General features: G+C 43.5%; 1 protein-coding gene across 1 annotated transcript in view; it reads right to left on the reverse strand.

Annotated features, from left to right (window-relative positions):
* Positions 1 to 16,963, reverse strand: part of LOC131563818 (neural-cadherin-like) — a 39,592-nt gene extending 22,629 nt beyond the window's left edge. The window contains exons 1-13 of the mRNA XM_058813984.1: positions 16,657 to 16,963; positions 15,988 to 16,213; positions 14,453 to 14,657; positions 13,965 to 14,076; positions 10,846 to 11,095; positions 9,797 to 9,939; positions 9,290 to 9,462; positions 8,776 to 8,944; positions 6,907 to 7,077; positions 3,424 to 3,596; positions 3,173 to 3,340; positions 2,021 to 2,270; positions 670 to 797 (exon numbers count right to left, since the gene is read on the reverse strand). Coding sequence (XP_058669967.1) covers positions 670 to 797; positions 2,021 to 2,270; positions 3,173 to 3,340; positions 3,424 to 3,596; positions 6,907 to 7,077; positions 8,776 to 8,944; positions 9,290 to 9,462; positions 9,797 to 9,939; positions 10,846 to 11,095; positions 13,965 to 14,076; positions 14,453 to 14,657; positions 15,988 to 16,213; positions 16,657 to 16,963 — 2,475 coding nt within the window. The remainder of the gene's footprint in view (positions 1 to 669; positions 798 to 2,020; positions 2,271 to 3,172; positions 3,341 to 3,423; positions 3,597 to 6,906; positions 7,078 to 8,775; positions 8,945 to 9,289; positions 9,463 to 9,796; positions 9,940 to 10,845; positions 11,096 to 13,964; positions 14,077 to 14,452; positions 14,658 to 15,987; positions 16,214 to 16,656) is intronic.
* Positions 16,964 to 26,341: the final 9,378 nt, after the last annotated feature.

Raw genomic sequence — 26,341 nt, forward strand, 5'->3', positions numbered from 1 at the left:
AGTCATTCTCCGAAAAAACACCAGTTCAGTCCCCACTCTCAAGTCATGCCCAGAGCAGCACCAACTGTTCTACCACACAGGTTGCTCTTCAGAAGCTACAAAATGACAGTTCCAGAACAGCAGAGTTCCCAGAGTCTCCACTAGCTAGAGTTTCTTCACAGAAGAGCTAGTAGGATTTTTAGAAATGGCTCAGGAAAATGCAAAGAAAATGAGCAATTCCCTTCAGAATTCTGCTCTTTCCTAGGCTTGGGTCATTATTACTATGATGGTCAAATGCTGGTTTGACCAATGATGGTGTTTAATCGACCATACTTAAAACGCTGTGAATAACTGACAATAATCACTGATGGTCAATTAAAAAATGAGCTAAAGAGGCAGGAGTTTGAAAACATGTCCTGCAGCCACAGCCACTTGTCTTGTCGTGGGAGCAGCCCAGAGAATCATGCAGCAGTGCTTTGTCATGGTTGCTGGATCAGGATGAGCTGCAGGACCCTGAGGTCACTTCTGGCATCTTCTCTCCTGCATCCCGTGAGAGGCACACCAGCCATAAGACACACAAATGCTTGACAAGTGTAAGAACTGCTGGTGGCTCATTACCCTGCACGTTCTCACTAATTACAGTACCACAGCTTGAGTATGGTGAGGAAAGGAACTGGATTAAGGTCAAACCTCTCCATGTAGGCCAGAATCCAAGTCCATAGCTAACACCTGAACCACGGACGTGCCAACATCTGCTCCTTCTGGCACAGACGCCTCATAGTTAGAAGACATGAAGAAAGGAACATTGTCATTGACATCTGAAAAAGGAGGTGATGAGGATCATAGTAAGAAAATATTTTAAAACTTTTTTGTTTACTTTTGTGGTTTTTTGGTATTTTCCCCACAGTTGCATTTTGCTTGGAGGAAGGACTTTTAAGGATTATAGTAATAAGCAATCCTGCTCTGGGTTTTCTCATTCTCATGGTAGCAATCAGGAGACATTTTATAGACACTGGGCAGTTTCTGGGAAACAGTGGCCTGATCCCAGCTGAGATAGTGGCTAATGGTTTGACCAGAGATATACTAAGTCTGTAAATGCCAGGACCAGGAGGGCTTTCATCCACAGCTAAATTGCTGAAAAAGGATTTTTTCTTGTGAGCAGAATAAAGTTTCTGCCAAATTCTGGTACCAATAACTGCACTACATGAAAAACCTTTTGGGACAGGATCCATAACCTACAATGAGGCTCAGACCCTGCGCTACAGCCTGGAGGGGTTTTGCATTGGTGGATTGTGAAAGACAGGACAATGCTGTGATAAACTGAAGCAGGAAAGTTGGATTCCCTTTCAAATTACTACCCCATTTTCATTTCTATGGTGGTGGGCAAGACAAATGTTTTTGCTGGAGACTTCATTTATTCATATTTTCATTTGGATGTCTGCCTAACAAAAGTAACTCCACTAATCCTGCAAAAACAGGGATTAATATCAGATTTATAGTTTTATGTGGATCTACTGGAACAGAGCCTTATGAAAAGACCCCACTATAAGGAGGTTTGGATCAAATTTTTGAAAATTGCATTTATCATAAGGATAAATTTCGTGCCTGTAATCTCAGTATGCAATGGAAAATACTGAATGTAACAAAAACCCCTAAACAGATATCCAACACAAACCTGGCCTATCTGAGCTGTTTTGCTTTCTATAGCACAGAGTATTTTCAGTAATACTCATCTCCTTTCAATAGCTTGGGAACAAGTACTAGGTTTTTCCTCCTTTCGAAAGAAAATCTTTCTAAGTACCTTTACAGAACTACAGTGCTGCCTAAACATTCAAACAGCTCATTTTTGCACTACCACATCTCCACATTTGATGGCTGTACTTAGGAATTGCCTCAGACAGACCTCTTTAATGACTGCAGAACTATTTACAGTATAGAAAAATACAAAGTATTCTGAGGTGGCTTGGCATTTCATGGATATTACCTTAATTCATGGCATTATACTAAAAATAATATTTTTCTGAACAGCAGCAAAGCTTACCTGTTATATTCACACACACAGTGGCAAAGGAAGCTAAAGGAGTCATTGCTACATTTTGTGCCCGGACTGTCAGGGTGAAAAACTTAGTAGTCTCAAAGTCAAGTGGTTCAGCGACTAGAAGAGAAGCAGATCCATCAGCTCTGTTTGGCTTCAGATAGAAACGAACTGGCATGTTAGTCTCTGGAACTTGACCCTCCTCCAGGTTATACGTGACCCTGGGATCACCAAGAGGGGATGTGGCTTTGATGGTCTGAAGAAGAAAAGAGCCACCACATACATTCATGAAGCACGGGGTTGCAAGTGTTGGGTGATGAGTTTGATGGCAGAAACACACACACATGTATGTTCTCCAAGAACATACTCACCTGTATGACTCAGGTAACAGACAAAACAGAAACATTTACAGAGCTGAGTTTTATTTTACAATATCTAGCAGGTGTTAAATCAACAAGCAATTTATCTGCCTGTAAATGTTCAGAGTCAGAACTGCAGCACAGCTATAGGAAATCCCTCCACTCTGCTCCTTCCAAAGCAAAACTGATCCATAAGGAGACCATTTCTCCACTGAATTGTACATTTTACTCCGCAAGTTACAGAAGAAAAACTCAAACCCTAAATTTTTTCCAAGTGCTTCAATATTACATGCAGGAGGAGGAAGGCAGGAATTATGTGGCAATATACAGAAGACTAAGTCTTCTGTCCTTAAAGACTAAATCTCTATGGGTTAAAAAGGAATTGGTTTGGGTTTGAAGAGTCCAAAGCAAGCTATGTCATTCCACACTCTTGTGCTAAACTGAGAAAAGCTTTAAGAAAGACACAAGCAGATAGCACAGCCACTGAGGATGAGGATGGAGGAGTGAGGAGCTGGCTCTTGGAGGGAACACACAAGCATTTCTTCCTTTGGCAGTGCACAAGTCCTGTTCCTGTAATGTAAGAATTCACTGGGCAAACTGCTGCCAGCTGAAATGCCCCCCTGTTCTGTGACAGGTACACCTGGCAAACTTTAATGGGTACAGAGCAGTGAAGGCTCATAAGGGCACAGTGCAATGCAGCAAGGCTGCAGAGTAGGCATCTGTGAACTTCTGACATAGAGCACAACAGAGGAAGAAGTGGAAATGAAGAGGGAGGGAAGTAATCAAGCTTTTAACCTACCACAATCCTGGTGTCACGAATGGTGTTTTCGGGGATGGTGACCCAGTAAGAGCTCTGTTCCCACTGTGGGGGCTGGCTCAGTGCACTGGTGACAGTCACCGTCAGCTCCACGGTGCTGCTTCTGTTCCCGCCGTCTGTGGCTACAATATAGCGGCTGATGCGCATTGTCTGGGAAACAGAGGCACGGGATGCTTGAAAATATTGCAATTAACCCTCTGCAATGGATTTGAGGGGCTGGACTCTCACATTACCTGGGGTAGTGGGCAATTCACGTACACCCAGCCTGTGCTGGGGTTGATCTGGAAGTATTCCAGCTGATGCTCTAGCATTGAGTATGTGACAGCAGCATTCACACCCTGGTCACTGTCGTGAGCTGCAACTCGGAGGAAACTCGTCCCCACCGGAGTGTCTTCGCTGAGGAAGTCTTTGAAAAGACAAAGATCCTGTCAGCAGGACTGCTCTGGTTTAGCAGGCTGTATTTGTAAAGAAATACCCCTGTAAAACATCATTGTTCCCTTCATGGGAGATTAAATGTTTCTGTACTGAAGCAGGTTATAAAGTACTGTCACCAACAGTGTCTATAGTTCTCTTTCAGCTTCCCCTCCCTCTCCCCTGCCACGCTGGGTTGTTAAGTGAGCTGCTGGTGGTGCAGATTTACTGACACTGCTGCTGCCAGCACTGGTGCCACTCCAGGGTGGTGCTGGCAACCCCACAGCAGCTCACATGCCCACTGCTTTGGATCACAGCCCAGCCTGCTGGGCTCAGCTAATGATAGTGCAGAGATTTTTGATAATAAAAGCAGGTTGGTATCAAAGGGAATTCTGTGTGAATTGAATTAGTCTTGAATATGAGTGGTGCCAGCAGCACTGCCAGTGGGAGGCACTAGGTAATTGCAAAGCACAAAGACTCAGGTCACAGAAAAAATGCCTCCAGCCCCACAGTGTTTTGGAAAAACTGCCCAGGGCAAGGGCAAGGATCATTTTATGTATGTCTCTTTCCTTAAGTTTCACTCCCTGTTCCCAGAAATCCACCTGTGTCAGAAGTCGTGTCTTTCTGCCTGTAGTTCTAGAGAGACCAATCCTTCTTTGAACCTGCTCACGCAATTGTCATCTAAAAATCTGCTGGCAAAGTCATGCATTTGAAGAGCCCACTGCACAGAAGAATAATTAATTTTGTCTTCCTAAGGCCTGATTTCTGGAAGGGACACCAACAAAATGATGGGAAATCATGAGCAGTCATTTCCTGCTCTCACCCACTCTGTGAAGCACAGTTTCATATGAAACCATCCCATCCCTGCTGTCTGTGTCTCTTCCACACTCATCTTTACATTGCACTGATTTTTGGTCCAGCTCTTCCCTCTATCCTCAGCCATCCAGTGCCAATTCCTCTTTCAGGTAGCTATGTGTGCTTGCCTGATTGTGTTTTTGAGCTGTTTCCCTGTACTAAGGCTCCACTAGCTCAGGGTATTAAAGCTGACTGCGGGAAGGCTGTTGCAGTTGGGTTTAGGCAACCCAGTCAGTCTGTTAATTTGTGTCTTGTTCAGAAACGATTTCATATCTTTGATGTCCTTTATATGTGTGTCCTTTAGCATTTTTGATGTGGGATAATCAGAACTGCTTATGGAGCAGTCATGTTTTCTGTTTTGGTCTTCTCCTTTAATGCCTACAGTGTGTAGTAGTGGAGCAGTACAACTTTAAACAGCAGCAACCACTTGCTCTATGAGCAGTAATTTGAGATTTAATTGGCTTCACTTGTCCCTGTGCCATTTAACTGTCCTGGGATTCTTGTCTTTGGTATGTCAGTGACAGACAAGTAACAGACAAATCTCACAAGAGATTTACCAGCACTAAGACAGATTAATGAAAATTGAATTAACTGCCATAAATCACTGTAAAATTCTCCTTTTTTGTGTTTAGGCTTGTGTGTGTGTGTGTGTGTTTATGCTGTCTTTAACAGCCAAATTCAGTTAAATTTCATTGTAATAAAAAAGACAAAGTTACTTGGAAGGGTGGTAGTCTCTCATTTCAGGTGCTTTGCTTGCTTCTGACACAACTTTAACGTTTACTGTACCATCCCTACTACAGTTTAGCATTTCTTTAATGTCTGTTTCGCAGACAGATGATAAGATGCATGGCTAAATCAGGAATTTAACCAACATCCTAGTGCTGAGAGCAAAGAACCAGCAGTTGCCAGGATGAATAGAAACCTATGACTAATGGCCTTTGATCTTGTTAGGGAAAAAGCTATTTTTAATTCTGTGACGTTCAAGCATTGATTACTTATGTAGAGACACTGGGAAAGTGCTAGGCATAAGGTGACCTCGTTATCTGCAGGTTTGCCATCTCAAACAGCTGCCTTTCTTCAGAACCTTTGCCAGTACCCTCTGTTCATGAAAAAAGAAAAAAACCCTGCCTGTTTCTCAAAGTGCTGAAGCCACCATAATCACAAATGCAACCTCTCAGCTTCACAGCTTTTGAAAAAGAATCCTGGGCAGTTTCACTTGAAGGACACGTGTGATGGTGGAATAAAAGGTTCATCTTCGCACAAACATTACCTCTACCTTTGCTCCACTCAAAAATATTTCTCTCCAGAAAGATCATTCCTACTCAACTTCTCAGTGCTGCTTTGGCAAGGTTTGCAGAAGACACTGGTAAGACTGTAGAAATGGCTATTCCAAATCTACACATTTTAATGAATTTGGCACTTAGAATTAGTCACTACAAGATACTTTAAAAGGTGCAAGACAATTTTCCTTCTGTCCTTGTACATAACTTTGAGATGTGGATGTATATTTAGCATATTTCCCAGCAGGTCACTTCTTGTTAAACTCCTAAAATATAAACATCCAACTTATTTTTGAATCCTTCTAAAATGGTGGCATCTGTGATGTTAAAGACAATTTTCTTATAAGCCATCTTCATTTTAATAGGGCATTGGTCACTGCTTTGCCCTCCATGACATTTCCACACAAGTGGCAAAAAAACTCCAAAATGAAGCTGTTGGCAGATGCATCAGCAACATTTTTTTTTCCATTTTCAAGCAATTATGCAAGGAAGGACCTGTTCCAGTCCAACAGCTAGAGATTATACTCATGACTTTAGATGTAGAGAGTCCAAGTGTAATGAAATGCAGGATTCTACTGGAGAAGCATCAAGTCAAATTAAACAATAGATCGATGTAAAGCATATCATGTGGGGATGAAAAAGGGAATGTCACCAGGTCAAATGGGAAAAGCTAGCTCAGCAGGACAGACACAGCAGGCATTGGCTCCCAGCCAAAGGCAGCCTGGAAACCAAGGATTCTGTGCTGTTTGACAAGACATAAATGCCACTTCAGTCTATTCAAACAGAAATATCATGCTACAGCAACACCGATGACAATTGTACTTGTGGTCAGGGTTGATGATTTCCAAGCTAGGATGTCATGTTTTGTTTTGGGACATCAAATAAAAATTTAGTGTGGAAAAATTTAGTGTGCAGAGAAAAGCTGCAAAGAGAAGGGATCAGACCTGCCTCATCTGTAGGAGTGAGTATGTAAATGTTTTTAAGAGAACTGCAGTGACTAAAGAGCACTGGTTAATTCTGCTCATTCCTACTGATGATGGGTTAAACAGTAACTGGCTTAGTGGGAAACAAAGGAAGATTGGTCACCTAACAGACTGACTGCTGTTACAAGGAATAACCTCCTAGCCAATTCCCGTGGCAGCACTGGGACAAGCAGTTAGCAGCACTCACACTGGTAGCGGCTGTTCTCAAACTTGGGCTCGTTGTCGTTGAGGTCGGCGATGAGCACGGTGAGCTGGCACACGCCGATCAGCGGCTCCCGCGCCCGGTCCGTGGCCGTGACAGACAGAGTGTGCTCCCGCTGCTGCTCCCGGTCGAAACTCTGCGTGGTGGTGATGACTCCTGCCAACACAGACACTCCTGTGCTGCCTGCCACAGCCTCAGGACTGGGTCTGCAGAGAGCAACCTGCACAACTCCTGCACAAAAGGAAGCTCTGGCTGCGTGCAGCACAGCCGTGAGGCTCGATCCTCACCGATCCTGCAATGTGTTCTTGGACTAGACCAGCTCCAGTTCTCTTGTCTCTCCTCTCCTCACATTCCACATTTTCCTGCTGCCCTGATAAAAAGCTCAGTCTGAGTATCTTGTTATCTCATGGTTCATGGAGCACAGGACTTTCTCCTTCTCATTGAAGAGCCTCTCTAGGTTTAGTCCAAGTAACTGAATCAGCTTATTATTACTTGAGGAAGAGTCACAGCACAGAAGACACAAGCGACATGACCAAAGTAAACTCTGCTACAGGAGTTGGAGGCTGTCTCATTGAACAGATTAAAATTGGGTAAAATCGTATAGTGGATAAACCAAACCATTTCCTACAAATCTTCAGGTTTTCCTCCCTACTAATCAAGTCTCTCCCTACCTCAGCTATTTTCTTCTGGTTAGCAGATTTCAAACTGACCTTCTTGTGGCCACTTCTAGACCTATTTTTCTCCCTATGCTCAGAGTTCTTCAGCTCTGTTGTCATCCTTTCCAATCTCCTGCACAGCCCTGGAGATAACAATATCCCATTTTCCTATTTTGACTATAGAAACATCAACAACTACATAACATCTTCATTTGAAATAAATCGTATATAAATACATCATTGCCCTGTTCTGGTATAAGGGTTTTGCCTGCAGTGCACTGGATTTCCTATTTGTGGATGAAATGAGAAATAAACTGTGGCCACATCATAGGGAAGAATAAACTTTACCTGTAAAAATCATAATTTCTGCTGTGCATTTTTATAGCTACTCTTGATCCAAATAAGAAGGTAATTGATACAGAACACATTTCTATCTTCTTATTGAACTGGGATTGGTTTCCCTATTTAATTTGCATTTGGAACCCTCAATAGAAGAAGGATGTAGATCTGTGAATCCAGAAGAGGGACATGAAGATGATCAGAGAGTTGGAAACCTCTCCTGTGAAGACAGACTGAGCTGGGATTTTTCAGCCTGGAGAAGAGAAGGTTCCAGGGAGACCTTACAGCACCTTCCAGTAACTAAAGGTGACTTACACAACATCTGGAGAGGGTCTGTGGGCATATAGTGATATGAAAAATGGTAATGGCTTTAAACTGAGGGAGAACAGGTTTAGATTAGGAAGAAATTCTTTACTGTGAGGGTGGTGTGACACTGCCCAACACAAGTTGCCCAGGGAAGCTGTGGAAGTGTTCAAGGCCAGGTTGGATGAGGCATTGGGCAACCTGGTCTAGTGGAAGATGTCCCTGCTCACAGCAGGGGGTTGGAAATAAATAATCTTTTAGGTCTTTTCCAACCCAAACCATTATATGCTACTATGATTTGAATCACTACAACCTTCATTAAATCTAATCTAATCTAATCTAATCTAATCTAATCTAATCTAATCATATCTAATCGATGTGCATGGGTATTTACATACCCTGAGCATTTTCCAGTGTTTATCCTATAAACTGTCACAGCTAACCCTGCAGTTACATGGTTAAGCATGAGCCCACATGAACATACTGATACAGAGGTATTTTTATTACAATACAACGTACAATTTTCATTTTTTCTCAGTAACCTAAAGATACTGACCTGTGTCTGGATCAATGCTGAAGCCAAGGGAAGCTCCATCTCGGTGCATGAGCCCATACTTCACCTCTCCATTGATGCCAAGGTCTGCATCATAGGCTTCCACCTGCAGCACATGCGTGCCTGGAGGCTGGTTCTCCAGAACCCAGGTGCTGTCACTGTAGTAAGCGCACTAAAAACACACCCAAACATCCGACCCTAAATATTACACAGAGTCATGTGAATCTGCTGCACAGTGTCAATATTTCTTCCAGCAGGTCTGGGAAAAACTTGGAAGGAAATCACTACTATTACTTATGCACACAAAGAAATCAATCTCTAAGGGAGAGGAAGGGAAAAGGAGGATGAAGATTTTACACTTCCTCTAGGAAGAGAATTGTCTTCTGTTCACTTACAAGTTCCTTCTGCTCTGCACACACAGACCCTTCAGCCCACCAGCAGCCACCAGTAGCAATAGAGACTATTACCCCAGTTATAGTTTAGATGGGAAAAGAGTATCTGCAGAAAGACATCTCACCTCTCTAAAGACCGGCTTGTTGTTATTAACGTCATTAATTCCTACAATAACCTCAGCAAAACTGCTCAGAGGAGTGGGTCCCCCCGAGGCATTGTCATCTATGGCAGTGACATTCAGGGTGTACTGTGGCCCTTTCAGGCTGGGTGGTGGGTTTCTGCGGAGTTTAATGATACCTGAATTTGGAAGCATAAAGTGTCATGTTAATTTGCTCTGTAAACACACAAAATCAAGTGAGCATCACATTTCTCTGAACAGTTACTGTATTTTGGTAGCAAAGCACTGTAACTGTTCATGTTAGTCTGCACAGACTTGGACCAGGATCCCAAGTTTTGGCTGATAGTTAAAGAACGACCATCATATCAAAGAACTAATGCTCACTGATACAAAGCATTCCCATCTGCGGATTATATAAATACGGAGCTTTCTTATGGTTCTTGAGACACAGGTGGGGCAGAATCAATAGAGATTAGACAGTAAATACCTGAGTTCTAAACCCTCTTTCCTTACCTTTCTGGCTATCCAGCTCAAAGTTGCCCTCCTCATTGCCCCCTGTAATCAGATAGAGCAGCCCGTCCCCATCAGGGTCCTCTGCCCGAACAGTCGCCACCAAGGTGCCGGGACCAGCATCTTCCGAAAGGAAGGTCCTGTAACTGATGGACACAAGGGAGCAATGGCAGCACACAAGTGTCAGAATAACCATCACCCTCTTAACCATCAGCAACAGTATGAACTCACTATGAATGGCTTTTTAAAGCTTTGGGCATGCAATCATAAAGCTTTGGGCATGCACGGAATCTTAAATTGGTTCAAGGTATGTCTTCTTTGTTCAACATTTGGTACTTATTTTAGGATTGTAATCCTGTACCTTTGATATACATAATTTTGAAGGATCCTTTGGAGTATAACAATGTGCACCATAATAAGTTGTACTGTAAAACAGGATCATCTGTCTACTAAAGTTGAGTAAAAGGACTAGTATCTGCCATGCAGTGTTTCTTATGCCCCTATATATTAATGGAAAGCATCAGATACTACAGAGATGAATGTAAAATAGTATTTAATTTTATAAATAAATATATGTATGTTTTGTATTTAAAATATGTTCAGACTTCAAAATTGTGCAAAGAATAGAAATTTTCTCAATTGAGGACAGGAAAGAAAAGGAAGTCTTAAAGAAGCAGGAGCTCATGAAATTAGCTTACAATACAATCTTTTGGTGCTAAAATTAAATTTTAGTAGTAGTTTGCTAAGTACCATATTTATTTGTCACCTATTTATACATGGATAATCACTTTGAGACCTAGGAGTCAACACAGTCAAAATCATTCCCTGTATAGACAGGTCTTTGATTCATTCTGTTCTCTCTCTATAAAGTCAATATACTGGTATCACAAATGATGTATTTTTTAATATACACTCTAGAAATGAAAGTCCAACTCCTAAAGCCTTTCTATATAGAAATTACCCTTCAATTTCACTGGTATTTACAGGTGCACAAAGGTTACATGTCAGACCAGCACCATTTAAGAGCGGGGCAGGGGCTGAGGGTGCCTTACAGGGCCTGGGAGAAGACGGGAGCCTCGTCATTGACGTTGGCCATGCGGATGCGCACAGACGCCGTCCCCGTGCGAGGGGGGTGTCCTCTGTCCACAGCGATCACCACAAACTCGTACATGTGGTTGGCTCGCTCAAAGTTCAGCCTCTGGTTAGAATTGACAACCCCGTGACGTGTGATGGAAAAATCAGTGCTCTGGATGAAGTAAGAGATCTCAGAGTTGGAGCCAGAGTCGCAGTCGGTTGCAAACACTGTTAGAGAACACAATTAACAGAACAGTCATACTGCAAAGGAGGTTTGGTTATGCCGTTTGCCACCAAGCCAACTCTGGTTTTTTGTCAGTTTTTGAGAACAGGCATCACCTAAATCTCTTTCATCCATAAAAGGTTTTTTTTGTCGTTTTGTTTTTGTTTTGTTGTTTTTGTTTTTTGTGGTTAGAGTCTGGGAACTTAGGAGGAGGCTGGGAGCGAAAAATCAAAACAACTCTTCCCTCTGCTCCAACCCAACCTGAGTAATCTCAGTCGGGTGAATTTGCTAGAGCTGTGATCCCAGCACTGCACAAAAGGCTTTGCACAAACAGCAGTCAACACTGGTAATTAGCACACAATCAGTATGCACGTTGGTTAACATTATCAGTCATAAACTGGTTCCTCGCTCTTTCCAGGAATGCTATGTTCAAATTCAATTAGCTCCCAGCCAGTTATATACTTTTTAATTACCTGGCACTTCAAGGTACAAAGAGTGATTAAACATTCCCCCCAGTAAGTGTTTATTCAGTACACTGAGTGTCCCATCTGCTCAGGAGCAGCAAACCAGCACAACAAAGCATCAAAAGTGATTTTTAAGAGCAGAAGCTCACCTCTCCAATTACCTTGCAGTTTTTCTAGCCTAACAACGAGGCTTCACATCATTCCCACACTGTTAATAAACAAACTCCTTATTCTACCAGTAGGATCCAGATGCAGCCACCGTGGCAGCCATGTGCAAGCAGAACAGTGACTGCAGCGTGTGGACACCCCAGCAAACAGCTGCAGCACCATCCACAGAGGGGTGGCAGAAACAACCTGCCTCTATCAGAATACTAACTCAAAATAGGAAAAGAGCAGAGAATGATTTCAAAAGTACACTGAAGAACTGCTCTACTTAGTTGCAAAAAATTTCAACTGCATATGCCTATGGAAAGTTACTCATCTTTGTTTACAAGGATATTTAGAGTGGTTCAATATCTTGTTCAAAATCTCTCCAAATCCTGCTGTGAATAAATGTTTGTATTACAGACTACAAAATCAAGGGCTTTAGTGTTAATCACTCTCTTGCTGCACTGACAGACAAAACACAAAAACTAAAATGACAGTGATTTAAGACTGTCAAATGTAGTGGTTAAGTATTGTTTTTAGAAAGGCATGCAGAATGTGAAATTTTTTTTTATTTGAAAAATTCAGATTTAATCTACAGCCATTAGTGAGCCATTTAACCACTCACAGAAATACATTCTATGTGCTTAACGATATGCTTCTTGTCCCCCAGATGTTTTCTGGCAAATAGGGAATGTGGCACTTCTACACGACAGAAACATGCCTTACTTCCCAATAGCACCTGGGAATCCCATTCCTCTCCATTTTGTTCCATCCTGGAAACTGGTGTGCCTTGCAAAGGATATTTTAAGGATCATATGCCAGGCACAAGCAGCTCTGTGCTGGCTTTGCACATGTTCTGAACTAGCTTAGTGCGAGATAACTCTGGCTCAAAAGCTGACTGAGCTGCCAGCTACAGCTCCAAGCCCTGTCCTGCTGGCACAGTGATGCAGCTGAAGGTTTGTGGGTCATTCTGAGGCTGCAACATCCCATCCCTCAAGGAGCTACAGTGAGGGTAAGAGCTATTTGTCTTTTTTCCTGAGACACTTGCCTTGGCAGTCAGACTTGGTGGCCCAGGTCTCATCTGCACAAGGCACAGCTCCCTTGCAGCCACCAACAACCCTGCTCAGCCCTTCCACAGCAAGTGAGTCTTCACACACCCATTTCCACTGACTGCCACTATACTTCCACCTCACATTTTCTTTTCTAAGACGCTCTTTCTCTTGAAATGTACCCCATGTGGCAAGACAACAACGTGGGATGCAATTGCACAGCTTTGACATTCTGCTTTCTTTGGACATGGGGCATAAGTTTTTTCCCCCACAAGTGGAATTTTTATGAGCTTTACAAGTCCTCTGGACAGAAGAATATCCATCTCTTTAAGGAGAATCACATGCTTAGGAATTTTAGGATTTGGTTATTCTGATAAATTTCTTTCTTCCCAAGAGCAATTAAATCTAAAAATTAGGTCTGACAAGCTCTGAACTCTCTTTGCAAATATTTAGAGAAAGCAGGCCCTGCAGCCCCCTTACACAAGGGATGCTAAACTTCTTATCACCTCTGCAACCTGCAGAGTTCAGCTCCAGCTTTGGGAAATTTACATTTTCATCTTTTTGCTAAGTCTTGCCTTGGCACATACTCATTTCTCAGAGTCCATACCCCCTGAAGTGTTTTATCAGCATACCATTTTAGCCTCTAAAAATGTCACCTGTGCACTCAGGGTTTATATGCAAGTGACACATGGCCATGTTAAAAACAAACATGGGATGATGACTGGTAAGCCACAACCATAAATTTAAATTCACAGACTTTCAAAATATTTTTCCTTTAACACTTTGAAAGTCAGTTATACAGCATAAATGCCTATTTGACAAAGCAAGCTGCCCATTAAAAAAAGCCCAGGTTTTTTTCTTAACACATTAAGGAAAGTAAAACTAATTGTAGCTGCTTCTGGCGCACAAAAAGATTACCAAGATGAGTTAAAAGACAGCTACAACATTTAAAGGAAATGAAGTCACTTCCTATCAGCTGTTTTAACTGCCCTTGGATAGCACAGGGTGTCTCCTTGGGGACAGCACAGTGATCCTCACCTGAAGACACTCACAGCTCTACTTCCAGGATAGCTAAGAGTCATCCCCAGACTGCCAGGAAAGCTGCCATCCACACCTTACCAAGAGAGCACTCCCTCACGGCCAGACCATGGAAAGGTAACAAACTAGCAGGCCTGTGGCAGGACTGAAGTGAGAGGTGACAGGATGGTCCCCACCTTGCAGAAGAGACGTGCCAACGGGAATGGTTTCGGGAACGTTGTCTCTGCTGTAAATGGAGCGCTGGAACTCAGGGGAACAGTCATTTTCATCGGTGATATGGACCATGACCTGAGGAAAAAGGACACACTGAGAGTGGATTTTAGCTCTTACACTGCTAAAGGAGCACCTTTTTCTGGACACTGCAGTTGCACTCAGTGCTTTTGCTGCTGTCCCATCCTTACACCTCTGATGCTATTCTTCTCACCCTACTCCTGGAACACAGAGAAGTGTTTTCTCCTCCACTTCCAAGATGGGAGGCAAAGTCAAAGAGTACTAACAAGAGGTTTTTGCAGAGCCCAGATGTGAACCCAGGTCAGAGCCCAGATCTCTGCCTGTACTACAAGGCTCCCTGCTGCCCAGCATCCTCGCTGGGCTATCCATCTGTGTAACTGGTCCTGGAGCAAGGGCTGGCAGACCATGGGTAGGAGTGAAGAGATTCCAGTACCTCAGTCACACTGCTGAGAGTGCTCTCAACTTCCATGGCTTTCAGAAGGAGGTGGTAGAGGTGGTGCTCGCTCTCGTAGTCCACGGGGTGGGTCAGGCTGAGCTCTCCACTCTCTTGCCTCACCCGGAACAGCCCAGAGGGGTTGGTCAGGAGAGTGTAGGAAAGAGGCTGGCTCTGGAAAGAAACAGCCTCAACAACTGCTACTCTGCAAAGAACGAGAGAACAACATTTGCTTCAAAACAATACCAACAAAAGCTGTGTCCTCAGCAGCTAGAGGAGGATGGGGTGAGGAAAGGTGTCTTGCTCACTCTCTGTCAATGTTTGGCTCAGTTTTGTATCCAGACTGGAAACCACTTTTGCTACAGGGAGCTCATCTACCTTCTCTTCTCTCACCAAACTTATTCACCGATATAGTAGTGCTGAAATAAAAACCCATTTCAACCCCCACTTACACTAAAACATCTTTTCCTTCCCTATTGTAGCCTTTGAAATGACAGCACTTATTCCTGAATAACTGAGAAACTGGTTTACCCCCAGTTTCTCAGTTATTCAGGAATAAGTGACCTACTACACTTCTGAGTTTCTCTGTAGTTGTATATTTAGAAAAGAAATGAGTTTAGACATGGATGGGAAACCCATGGAGCACAGGGCTTTCAGATCCTGCTGTCCACCTTGGCAGGATATCAAAGGAATATTTACCTCCCTACTGTGACTTGTGTTTTGAAGCTCCACCTCTCACACCAGTCTTTCACCAGCATAATACACTTTTAGCTCATCTCACTGAAAGCTCCTGTGAAGTAGAGAAATTTCCCTCCTCCTTCTCATTCAGTCTCTCTTAAGGATTAGTGGCACATCTCCAGCAATTTTTTCCTAGGTCATCAGTTTATTTGGAGGTTTCCTGCTCCTTAGAGGCCTTATGGCACTGTTCTACCTGCTCCTTAGATGCCTTAAAGCCCATTCTGCTCTCAAGTAGCTGAACAGTGACAATAAACCCAGAGCCAGCTTGAGAGCATCTCCGCACTGTGGCTTGGCTTTGCCACTCTCCGTGCAACAGCAGAGCCCCTTGGAGACTGAGCTTTACCTATTTGCACTTCACACTGCTGCTGTTATCTCAAAAGTATGGCAATGACTTGTCTTTCTAGAAATTTAAATACAAGTCAAACAGGACACAAACAACTCCAGATCTGGTTAATTAAAAGACTTTTCTTCAAGCATTTGTTTAAGTCACTAGGAGATGCATAGGCAGTAGTTTGGCTGTTCTAATTCACGATGCAATGCACTAAAACCTCAAAAGCATTAAAATAATTCCAGCATCCCAGACTACATGTGGCACATGGAGACCCATGTCACACTGGAGAAACATCAAAAGAGGCATAATTTCTTTTAGAAAACACAACATTAATTTTAAAGTGTGATAGACAAATGCATATGCATGGCATGCATAGGAAGCAAATCACAACAGTTTCACCCTGTTGTACTCTGTGAAGCCCCTCTCAGACTGCAGGAAGGGAGTCACCCAACCAAGCACAACTCACTTTTCTCCAGCTGGAGTGTTTTCAGGGACAAACACGCTGTAGGACATGTTCGTGAACTGCGGAGGGCGGGAGCCGGCCAGGATGGAAACGGAGGCGTAGGGGCTTCGGTTGCCCTGCTCATCAGAGGCTTCCACAGTCACCACGTACTCCTTGTTCCACGTCAGAGGCAGACCAGTGGTCATGATCATGCCAGTGTCCTTATCCACTCGGAATCGCTCGTCACCACCTACCAACACAGGCACAAAGCTGCTCTGAGACATGCCCCACAGCAAGGACATTGGCACTTTCACCATTTCAAAGTAAGCCATCCTCAACTCATCCACCTCTGTCCTTGGATGCACCACTTTTTACCTTTCCAGTTGTTCACCTTATCTTTCACACACACTGTTTTGCTGACCAGCAGTGTAAAAGAGACAAGAACAAGTAAGAAATGGAGCCTTAAGCTAACAATAAAGCTGCCATCAATTTCAAAATAAGCAAAGAAAATGGCAAGAAGGAAGATTCCCATCCATGTAACTTTTACTTACAGCACTTCCAGCTTCTGTTTGCTGTACTTGTTGTATCTTTAAGGATTCCCCACGGGAAAAATTTACCCATGAAATTGTAAACTCGGTAAGAAACATTTGCAACTAAAGAGAATTTCACCTTTTGTTTTCAGACTGGCCCTACCTGCAGTGAGAGTGTAGGTTATGGCAGCAGAGGCGTTCTCAGGGCTGCTGCAACGCGCCGTGAGCTGGTAGACGAGCGCGCCTTTGCGCGCATCGGGGTCGACACGCGCCAGGTACGGGTACGGGTACATGGCCCAGGACAGCAGCTCCTCCTCTGGGGCAAGGAGGGTCACGTGGCACAGGTACCAGTCATCATCTGCAAAACACACGCGCACTTCCACACAGCTTGGTCTCCAGCTTAACGCTAAGATCTTATCCATCAGTATCTGTAAACAAACTGAGAAGGAAGCTTCCACTGCAAAGGACATGTAGAGATTTAATCACGCTATTTTTTACCTATAGGGAGACCTATATTCAAGCCTTTTTAATTCACAGCAAGTCACTAACAGATGCTAAAGTTATGTATGGGCTCCTTGAAGAAATTTTCCTAAGCACATTTGTGTTCTAAAAGTGGCCTTAAGATTTGACTACAAATTAAAAAGAATATATTATGGAATGTAGAGAATAAAGTTGAATAAAAAGAGAAACTACATGTAGAAAGGGGGTATGTAGAAAGGTACATAGGAGAAATGTACGTTTTCTGCCTGTTAAAATATGATCACATACTTCAACAAACTGCATTGAGGCTGCAGGTCTGTTAAGGGCTGCACCGCTACACAATGAAACCCCCACCCAGGTGTGTGTGTCTCATACAGGAAACCCTTCAACTCTGCCTTCAAGAAGGCCATTTCACACAGGATGGAAGAAGGAGCACATGGACAAAACCAGCACCAAAAGCCAGAAATTCCAAACAATTTTAGGTGTGTGTCTCAGGGATGTGATACTAAATAAAAGGCTACCCACAGACAGACATTCCCTGACACACCAGACCTGCACTTACAAGCAGCCTTACCCTGCAGTAAAAATATGTGCTAGACAAATTTCCCAGAGATAATTGTTTCAAGGAAGGAAAAAACTTTACTGAATTTTTGTGGGGTTTTATAGTATTTAAAATAATTTAAGACATGGTTTCCTTAGTTTTCTTAGATTACATGGTTTCTGGTTTTCTCATGTACCAGCACTGATTACAGGAGAACATTGGTTCACTTTTTTTTCTCTGTATTGCTGTGTAGGACGAGGCACAACCCACAGCATGAGGCTGTAGCTCATGCAGCTGGAGCAGTCACTGTTTTATCTATAGCCAAGAAGGAGGGTTGGCAAATACATGTCCTAATTCAGCCTGTTACAGACAGTGTTATTTTGCTAGTAAAGGGATGAAAACTTGTAGGCATGAGCATTTAAAGATATTTTTATTCATTTATTGGTCTAATTCAGGCAGTTCTAATTTCTGCAGAGATTGAATGTCTAGTCAAGTATTTTTCCCTTATAGTGAAACTTACAGAATTATTTTAAAAATAGCAATTATACAGATTATTCTTAATATTGCTCCATGTAGGTGATCCAATTGTTAAGTACCAATCAATAATGAGGTCCTAATCCTGCTGCAGGTATTGTAAAACCCACCAAAAGTCAGCAGTAAAACAGAGATTTATGTTTTAAAAAAGACAGACAAGGGAACAAATTTCACTGAGTTCAGGACAGCATGTCAGAGAAAATATTTGTGTTGCTCAAATTAACCATAATTTTCTGGACTTTTACAAACACTTCACCTTCCCTCTCTATGAAAGGTGTATTTAAATAGAAACATAGAGGAATTCAGATTTAAAAAGACTCTAAGACCATCAAGTCCAACCATTAACCTGGTACTGCCAACTGAACAACTGAACCTGGGATTCACCATCCCTGGAAATGTTGAAAAACCATGTGCACATGGAATTGAGGACATGATTCAATGGTGAACATGGTGCTGGTGCTACGTTGACAGTCAGACTTGATCATCCTAAAGGTCTTTTTGAACCTTAAGAATTCTACAATTCCATGAAACCATGTCCCTAAATGCCACATCCACATGTCTTTCAAATACCTCCAGGATGGTGACTCAACCACTTCCCTGGACAGCCTGTTCTAATGCTTGGCAACCCTTTCTGTGAGAAATTTTTTTCCCTAATATTGACTCTAACCCCCCCCCCCCAGCACAACTTGGGGCCATTTCCTCTTGTGCTACCACTTGTTACTCGGGAGAGGAGACCGAGCCACTCCTGGCTTCAGCCTCCTTTCAGGCATTGCAGAGAGCAATAGAGTCACCCCTGGGCCTCCTGTGCTCCAGGCCAAACACCCCCAGCTCCCTCAGCCTCTCCTCACAGCACTTGTGCTCCAGACCCTTCCCCAGCTCTGCTGCCCTTCTCTGGAAATGCTCCAGCCCCTCAGTGTCCTTCCTGCATTGAGGGCCCAGAACTGGACACAGCACTCGAGGTGTGGCCTCACCATTGCCCAGTACAGAGGACAATCCCTGCCCTGACACAGGCCAGGATGCCATTGGCCTTCTTGGGCACCTGGGCCCTGCTGGCTCATGTTCAGCCCTGTGACACTTAACAAAGCCTCAGATCACAGACTGATGGGATGGGTGAGGGTGGCAGGACCTCTGGAGGGCATCTGGTCCAACCACTCAGCTCAGGCTGGGCTACCCAGAGCTGGCTGCCCAGAAAAATGTCCACAAGGCTTCTGAATATCTCCAAGGAAGGAGACTCCAAAACCTCCCCGGGCAATCCAGTGAACTAAAGTTCTAGGGGCTGGATTTCAAGAAAGACCAGCTGGCAAGTGTCCAGAGAAAAGCCAAGAGCATAACCAGAAAGAATGCCCTTCAAGAGAGGGGAAAAGACCTGGAGATTTTCAGGAGACTGCAAGAGACATGCAAACATTGATATAAGAGGCTTAAGGACTAAGGTATGAAGTCAGTCAGCTGTTCTGTAACCTGCAAACCAAAAAATAGCTAGTTCTTATTCTGAAGGAAAAGACTGGCATTAGATGTTGGGTGGATTCCCTCACCATGTTTTTAAATGTAAGGACAAGGGAGCCCTTGACAGTGGCCAGAGGGGTGAGACAGCCTCCACCACTGAGTCTTTAAGACCTGACCAGACAAATATCTGCTGGCAATCACTTTGCTGTGACCAAACCTGCCCCTAGGCAGGGGCACAGAACCAGCAAGACGGTTAAATCCTTTCCATCACACAATAATCTCCCTGCCCTTCAGCTTCTGCATCTCATTGATTTTTGAGGCATATATGTCCACATGTCACTCATTCCCCTGCAGCTTCAAGGAACTTCTAACATAAACATTCTTGGGACTTTGTGTTTTATCTTTGCTGTTTGCTTAAGGGTAAGAAGTGAGAAAAGGAGTGAATGGCAGTCTACAAACATCCAGCACCACACATGAAAGGAAAAACATGGGATGAAGCCAAACCTGGAGGGCTGCAGTACAGCAGCAGGGGTAATAAACTTCAGCTATAGGGTGGAATATCTTTCTGCAGCTGAGACCTGGCTCACTCCTTCAGGCCCTCAGCATTTATTTCAGATTTTCAGACTTAAAGCTGTTTTCTCCATGCAAATAACAAAATTTAAATTGAAGCAACGTGCAAGCATGCTGACAAAACAGTCCAGGTTATATCTATATAGATCAGAGCTCTAATTCTAGCAAGGCATAAATGGAAGAAAATATGGTTACAAAGAATTTTATCAATTTTATCAATTCAAGTCCAAAACCCTAAAAAAGCAGTGTTGAACATGGTCTGGAGACTGATAGGAGGTCAGTCAAACAGCACTGATTAACCCTAATTTCCCCTATCATGCAGAAAGAGCTGTTCAGAAGCAGCACTATGAGTAGGGACATTTCTGTTCTGGTCACTCCCCTTTGCACACATACCAGGTGTGAGAAACCCAAGGATTTTAAGGTGTTTCAGACACATGGCAATCAGATACTGTGTAAAATTATCCCACTGTCTTGAAACAAGTCAATGAAACAAAACCAGCCTTGACAAAGTAGAGTTTTCCCCAGAAATGCATTGGGTTTTTAACTGTCATAGCTGCAAAGGCATTAACAGATCAAGCCTATGAAATCAATAGTGGTTTATTTTGTTCCTGACACAACCACAGCATCCTATTAAATCAGAATGCAACATCACCCAGTGATGTTGCAGTTCACCCAATTTTGTCAATATGAATTATCCACTGTAAGGAAGGAAATAATCAGGAAACCAGACTAACAACAGGATGGCCTGGCCTCTGCACCACACATTGGAAAGAGTCTTGGTAAGATCAGTCTGGAAGAGAACACTAGGGAGTGCTGATTTTCCTGGAGATACTGGTGTATCCCCAAGGCTCCAGCTTTACCTCCTGCTTACATCTAAAAAAGACATGTAAACAAAAGGGATGCCAATCAATCACCAGTTAAGAGCACCCTAAGTAAAGTGTTAGGATGTAGCAAGTGCAGGAGTGGGGGGAATGAAGAAATGCTAAGCTTGTGTCTTGGAGGGCTAAACATTATTCAGCAGATCAGAGCACATACACCCACACCTTCCTTGGACAATAATATGAAAGCAAAGAAAGAACTGGAAAGGGTTTGGAAACTGCAAGTGGCTATTCTTGCAAGCCTGTATCAATTTCACTCCTTTGATAATTTCATTTCCTCCCTCACCAGAAGAAGAAAGAAGAGAAGAGAAGAGAAGAGAAGAGAAGAGAAGAGAAGAGAAGAGAAGAGAAGAGAAGAGAAGAGAAGAGAAGAGAAGAGAAGAGAAGAGAAGAGAAGACAGGTCTTTTGAGCGTGTCCAAAGGAGAGCAACGAGGCTGGTGAGGGGCTTGGAACACAAGCCATATGAAGAACGACTGAGGGAGCTGGGGTTGTTCAGCCTGGAGAAAAGGAGACTCAGGGGCGACCTTATCACTCTCTTCACCTTCCTGAAGGGTGGCTGTGGTGAGCTGGGGGTCAGTCTCTTTCTCCGGGCAACAACAGACAGAACAAGAGGACACAGTCTCAAGCTGCGTCAAGGGAGATACAGGCTAGATTAAGGAGGAAGTTTTTCACAGAAAGAGTGGTCAAATACTGGAATCATCTACCCAGGGAAGTGGTGGAGTCACCATCCCTCGAAGAGTTTAAAAAAAGATTGGATGTGGCACTTGGTGCCATGATCTAGTTGAGGTGTTAGAACATGGGTTGGACTCGATGATCTTACAGGTCTCTTCCAGCCTAGAATTTCTGTGATTCTGTGATACTTTTCCTAAGATAAGAATTAGAGCTGCACTGACTGATGTGGGTTTGAGGGGACTAATGCTGGAAAATTAAAAACTAAAAAGTGTGCATAAAAAAAATGGCAGTTTATATTGTATTTCTATCCCCTCAGGCAAAAAGAATAATTTGAATTGAAAAGAGAGAGTGTGGTATGTGAAGAAGAGTCTGCAGTGCCCAGGCTGGAACAGAACCCCAAGGTGGGATGCTGGAAAGCCCCCACTGTGCTGTCAGGCCACAGCACGAGTCCTCAGTGCAGGGCAGGACAACAGGAGCTTTGGCTCATCACTGAACCATGGCCAGGAAATCTACACCTGAGAAATGGTTAAATGCTAAACCTCCCTTTCATCTTCAGGACAATAGGCATAATCTACTTGGGCATATTTCAACTTAAACCAAAATTTCTTGTGGCAGCACTTGGTCTTCAACCAGAGTTCATCATCACTTTCTGAATTGCTTTTTTCCCCCCTGCATTTTAATGATATCATTTCCATTTTAATGATATCATTTCCACAGTCATGCTGTCCACTGTGCCACTCTGTCCTGCCCAAGGGGCTTTCAAATCTGGTGGTAAATTATTCCTACAAGCTCAAACATCAGCAGCTGGCCAGAAAATGAGCACCCCCAATAAAGGTATGAGATAAAGGAGAAGAGAAAGCAGCTTGAACTTGGACTTGAGGACTAACCCAGTCAGCAGCACCTATGATGCTCGGGCCTCTGCCCCAGCTACAGCATGTGCTGTCACTCCCCCAGGAGAAGTGCAGGGGCACCAAGAAGCTCTCACAGTGGGGACAGTCTTCACAACACAGATCTCACCCTCAAAAATGAAGGCTTACTTTTATGAATTTCTTTTCCCCAACTCCCTTAAGAAAAGTTGTATGGGAGCACCTTTAGTGCAGCTAGTCTGCTGTCATGAACATGATGGGTCAGCTCCAACTGAAACATTGATGAGAGATTCCTGGGTGTGATGCTTTCAATAATTGACAGATTTGGTGTCTCACAAGTGGTTTGGGTGCAGTGCCCAGGAGTAACACATTCCTTTGCAACATCCTAGGGCACCGACTGGACTCATGTTGGACCAAGCAGTGAGTACTGTGTCCTGAAGGCAAGGTAATACCCTCACCATCAGTTCTGGAAATAGGACTCTTTATTCCCTTGGAAGTTCACAAATCCCTGCAGGAGCCTGGGATAAAGAGCCCACAGCCCCAGCACACCTGGGCAAAGGGACTGTGCCAACTGCCTCAGCTGAAGCTTTGCTAATTTCCATTTTCTCTCCTCAGTTAACCACAACCAGCAAGCTTGAAAAAGCAGCCTGCAGAGATAATCTTGCATTATATCTATTACATATTTCTTAATAGACACCAGCACTGGGACACATTTTCTATGTACACACATCCTCACCCAGCTTAGGAGGCAAGGTCTTGCTTTCCTCAGTGCTGCCTCTGGACTCACCCGGTGGGACCATCAGGCTGAAAGGCAACTGCAGGTGCCACTGCACACATGCACAGCAAAGGAAAACCTTCGGCCCATTTTTCCCTTTCTGTGTGAGTGCACAGCTGCAGGGGGTACCTCCGTCCCATGGGGTGTCTGAGAACCACAGCCTTTGTCAGGCACCAAAGATCATTTCCTCAGGCAGGTGAATGTACACCACAGGAAGAGCTGCAGGCAGTTATAGGAACAGGCCTTCAAAATCCATTGGATTTTTACTGCTATCACATCATCTTGCCTGTGGTGTCCTCCTCTAGTTTTTCAAATCTGTTTTAATTTTGTTGTCTGTTTCCAGAGGAAAGCTCTGAGCACTCTCAGACCTGTGATTACAGAAGTAGCATTTTTGCCTCAACCCTTAAATCCACTGTATCTGCCAAGAGCTGCTTGTTACCACACAATCAGGAGAATTAGAAACACAGTGCCACAGAAAAGGTAGGAGGCACAACAATTCACAGGATCTCAAAAGCTTCCATATAGCAGAATTCCACATAAAACAAGTTTTTATTACAGTTTGCCATGTTGACAGCTGACTAATCCTCAGTAAAAATGTTATTAAATACTATAAAAAATGTATTATTTGCAGGCACATCAGTAGATGAGGAAGTCAGATCACACCAACACAGTAAGAGGAGCTGAGGAGTCAACAGCCCAGAGGGCATTTGGGGGCTTTTTTATGGCTTTTAAAGAAGGAAAGTGCAGTAAGACACAGCTACAATCATGTCTTCTTGTCATTCTACCCAGCACATTGCTCTTCCTCATTGAAGTAGCACTTATTAAGTTTAAAGTATTTTGTGTGGGACATAAAAAAAAATTTTGTTCCTTAGAGGTTGTAGCAGAGTCTGGGTTAGGAATCACTTTGCTTTGATGTTCAGTTTTCCTGTGGAAAAACTATAGGCATTTATCAGCTGTCCTTTAACATAGTTAAGTCTCTTCTCCCTGAAGGTTTTTCAAACATTTTAAAAATAAAAAGTTGCTTGCTGAAGCTTCATGCAGTAAGAGCTATTCCTATGACCATACTTAGAGTCTATTAACTTCTTTCCAAACGCTTAAGAAGTTCATGCCACCAGCAAAACACAATCATTTTAGGACAGCAAATGTGTTTAACATGTACAAAAAGATGCCAAAAAGCTTTGCAATATTATCTTTACCCCTTTACCCCCCCCCGGGTGCAGTTGTGAGGAGCAGCTCAGACCCAGCAGCTAAACATTAGGGGGGGGTTGGAGCAGCAGCCCCCAAAGGAGCTCTCTGCTGGCTGCTCTCTGTGCCCTCAGAAATGAGGAGGTGAAGTTGCTAGGTTACCTTCCAGTTCCCCTTTTATTCTAGATTTCTAAACAGATCCTCTTGCAGAGGCATGGCCCTTGGCACTTTGCTGCTTCTCTCTCCCAGATCAGTGTCTATGCCACACGGGGTTTCCACCCATAGGAACCAATGGCTCCTCACTCTGCTATCATCCAGTACTGCTTTTAGGGCATTCCATCAGCAACATTCATGGCAGAAGCAGAATTCCAAGTCCTTTCCATCAGCCTGTTTGGTCAGGTCAGGTTTTTAAAGGCTTTTATTAAACGTTCTGCTTTAATATTTTTTTAACCTTTGGGCAGTTTCCAGCTGCCAATATCAGGCCAACCTCAGAGGCTGCAGCAGCCAAGGTGTGCTGCTGTGGCAAGGAGCCCCCAGTGCCTGCCCCAAACAGCAGCTGTGAAGGCACTCTGCTCTCTGGGGAGGGCAGAGCCTTGCAAGCCCTCTGGGGACACACAGCAGGAGGAAGCTCAACTCCCCTTCAGCCACGGTCCCAAAGAGAGGGCTTTGTGCACATTCTCCATGGGGAGCTAACATGAATACCCTGCCTGAGCAAACGTGGCAGGTGTGAATTTTGGGGCTCCCATGTGTAAGGCAGGTGTGTAAAGGCAGCCCCAGGTCAGCTGGCTCCTGCCAGCAAATGAAAATCAAACACTGCTGGACCCTGCACAGTGATCCCGGAGTGTGAGACAGCACCAGGAGCATGCAGGGCTGTTTCTGGCATGGTGCAGCTTTGATCTGGGTCTAAAAACAGATTTTTAAATGCTTTCCTGCTGTTGAAATGTAATGCAACTCAGAAATACTAAATCATTGTCTGTATAAAAGGATTCAGGATGCTAATCTTAAGAATAAAGGGTTGAATGTTCTATTTTTCAGGTTTCCAACTGCTTTTCTCTCAAATTTGTTATGATAGAGGTTTTCTCGTGGTTTAAATAGCTTGTGTAACTTACAAGAATACTTGTAACATAAGCGTTACATTTACCTCTCCAGTTCTAAGCTTTTTGTAGGCTTCTCAAAGTTAATGACTTTGTCAGACATTCTTAAAACTAATTTATAGCCTCTGGATCATTATGTATGTTTACTTTTTTTTTTTTTTTTTTTAACAGCAAGGTTTTCCTAAAGATATTTGCAGACATGGTAAAGTAATAACCTTCATCCCAGAGCTTGCTCTTTCATCCAGTGAGCCCTGGCCATTAAAGTGGTTTCATGGGTTAAGTGAGGCAAGCTTTTTCTGTTGGTACCTGAATTTGGAGGCACACTAATGGCATCCACAGATGGTTTTAATCAGTCTGATACCAGGAGGAAACACCCCCCTGACCCCCAGGAAAAAGAAAAAAAAAAAAAAGGCAGCATATAATGTGACCTCAATAGCTGATCAAGTCAAGTTTGTGTTTCTGGAGTGAGACTTATTTTCTAAAAATGTCAGGAGGTGCCAGGAAGCAGTGGGGGACATTTCTGGCTCTGTTAAAAAAAAAAAAAAAAAAAAAAAAAACCAAAAAAACCCAAACCTAACCTATGTCTTGGTTTGAAATCACAGCCAGCAACATACATTAACTACTTGTCACCTTTTACAAAAGCTGTATGACATGGATTGAAAGGTTTCTCTTACCAGTAGGCTTCCTGGTGGAAATTTCCTAAGAAAGTAAAAGGGACTCAAACCACATATTCTTTCCATGTGCAGTATTTACAGGAATGTCAAGCTCTGACAGGAGCCTTTTTAAAATGCAGTTTGCTTCCAGTGAGC

The sequence above is a fragment of the Ammospiza caudacuta genome, chromosome 1 (assembly GCF_027887145.1).
Source record: "Ammospiza caudacuta isolate bAmmCau1 chromosome 1, bAmmCau1.pri, whole genome shotgun sequence".
NCBI classification, from domain to species: domain Eukaryota; kingdom Metazoa; phylum Chordata; class Aves; order Passeriformes; family Passerellidae; genus Ammospiza; species Ammospiza caudacuta.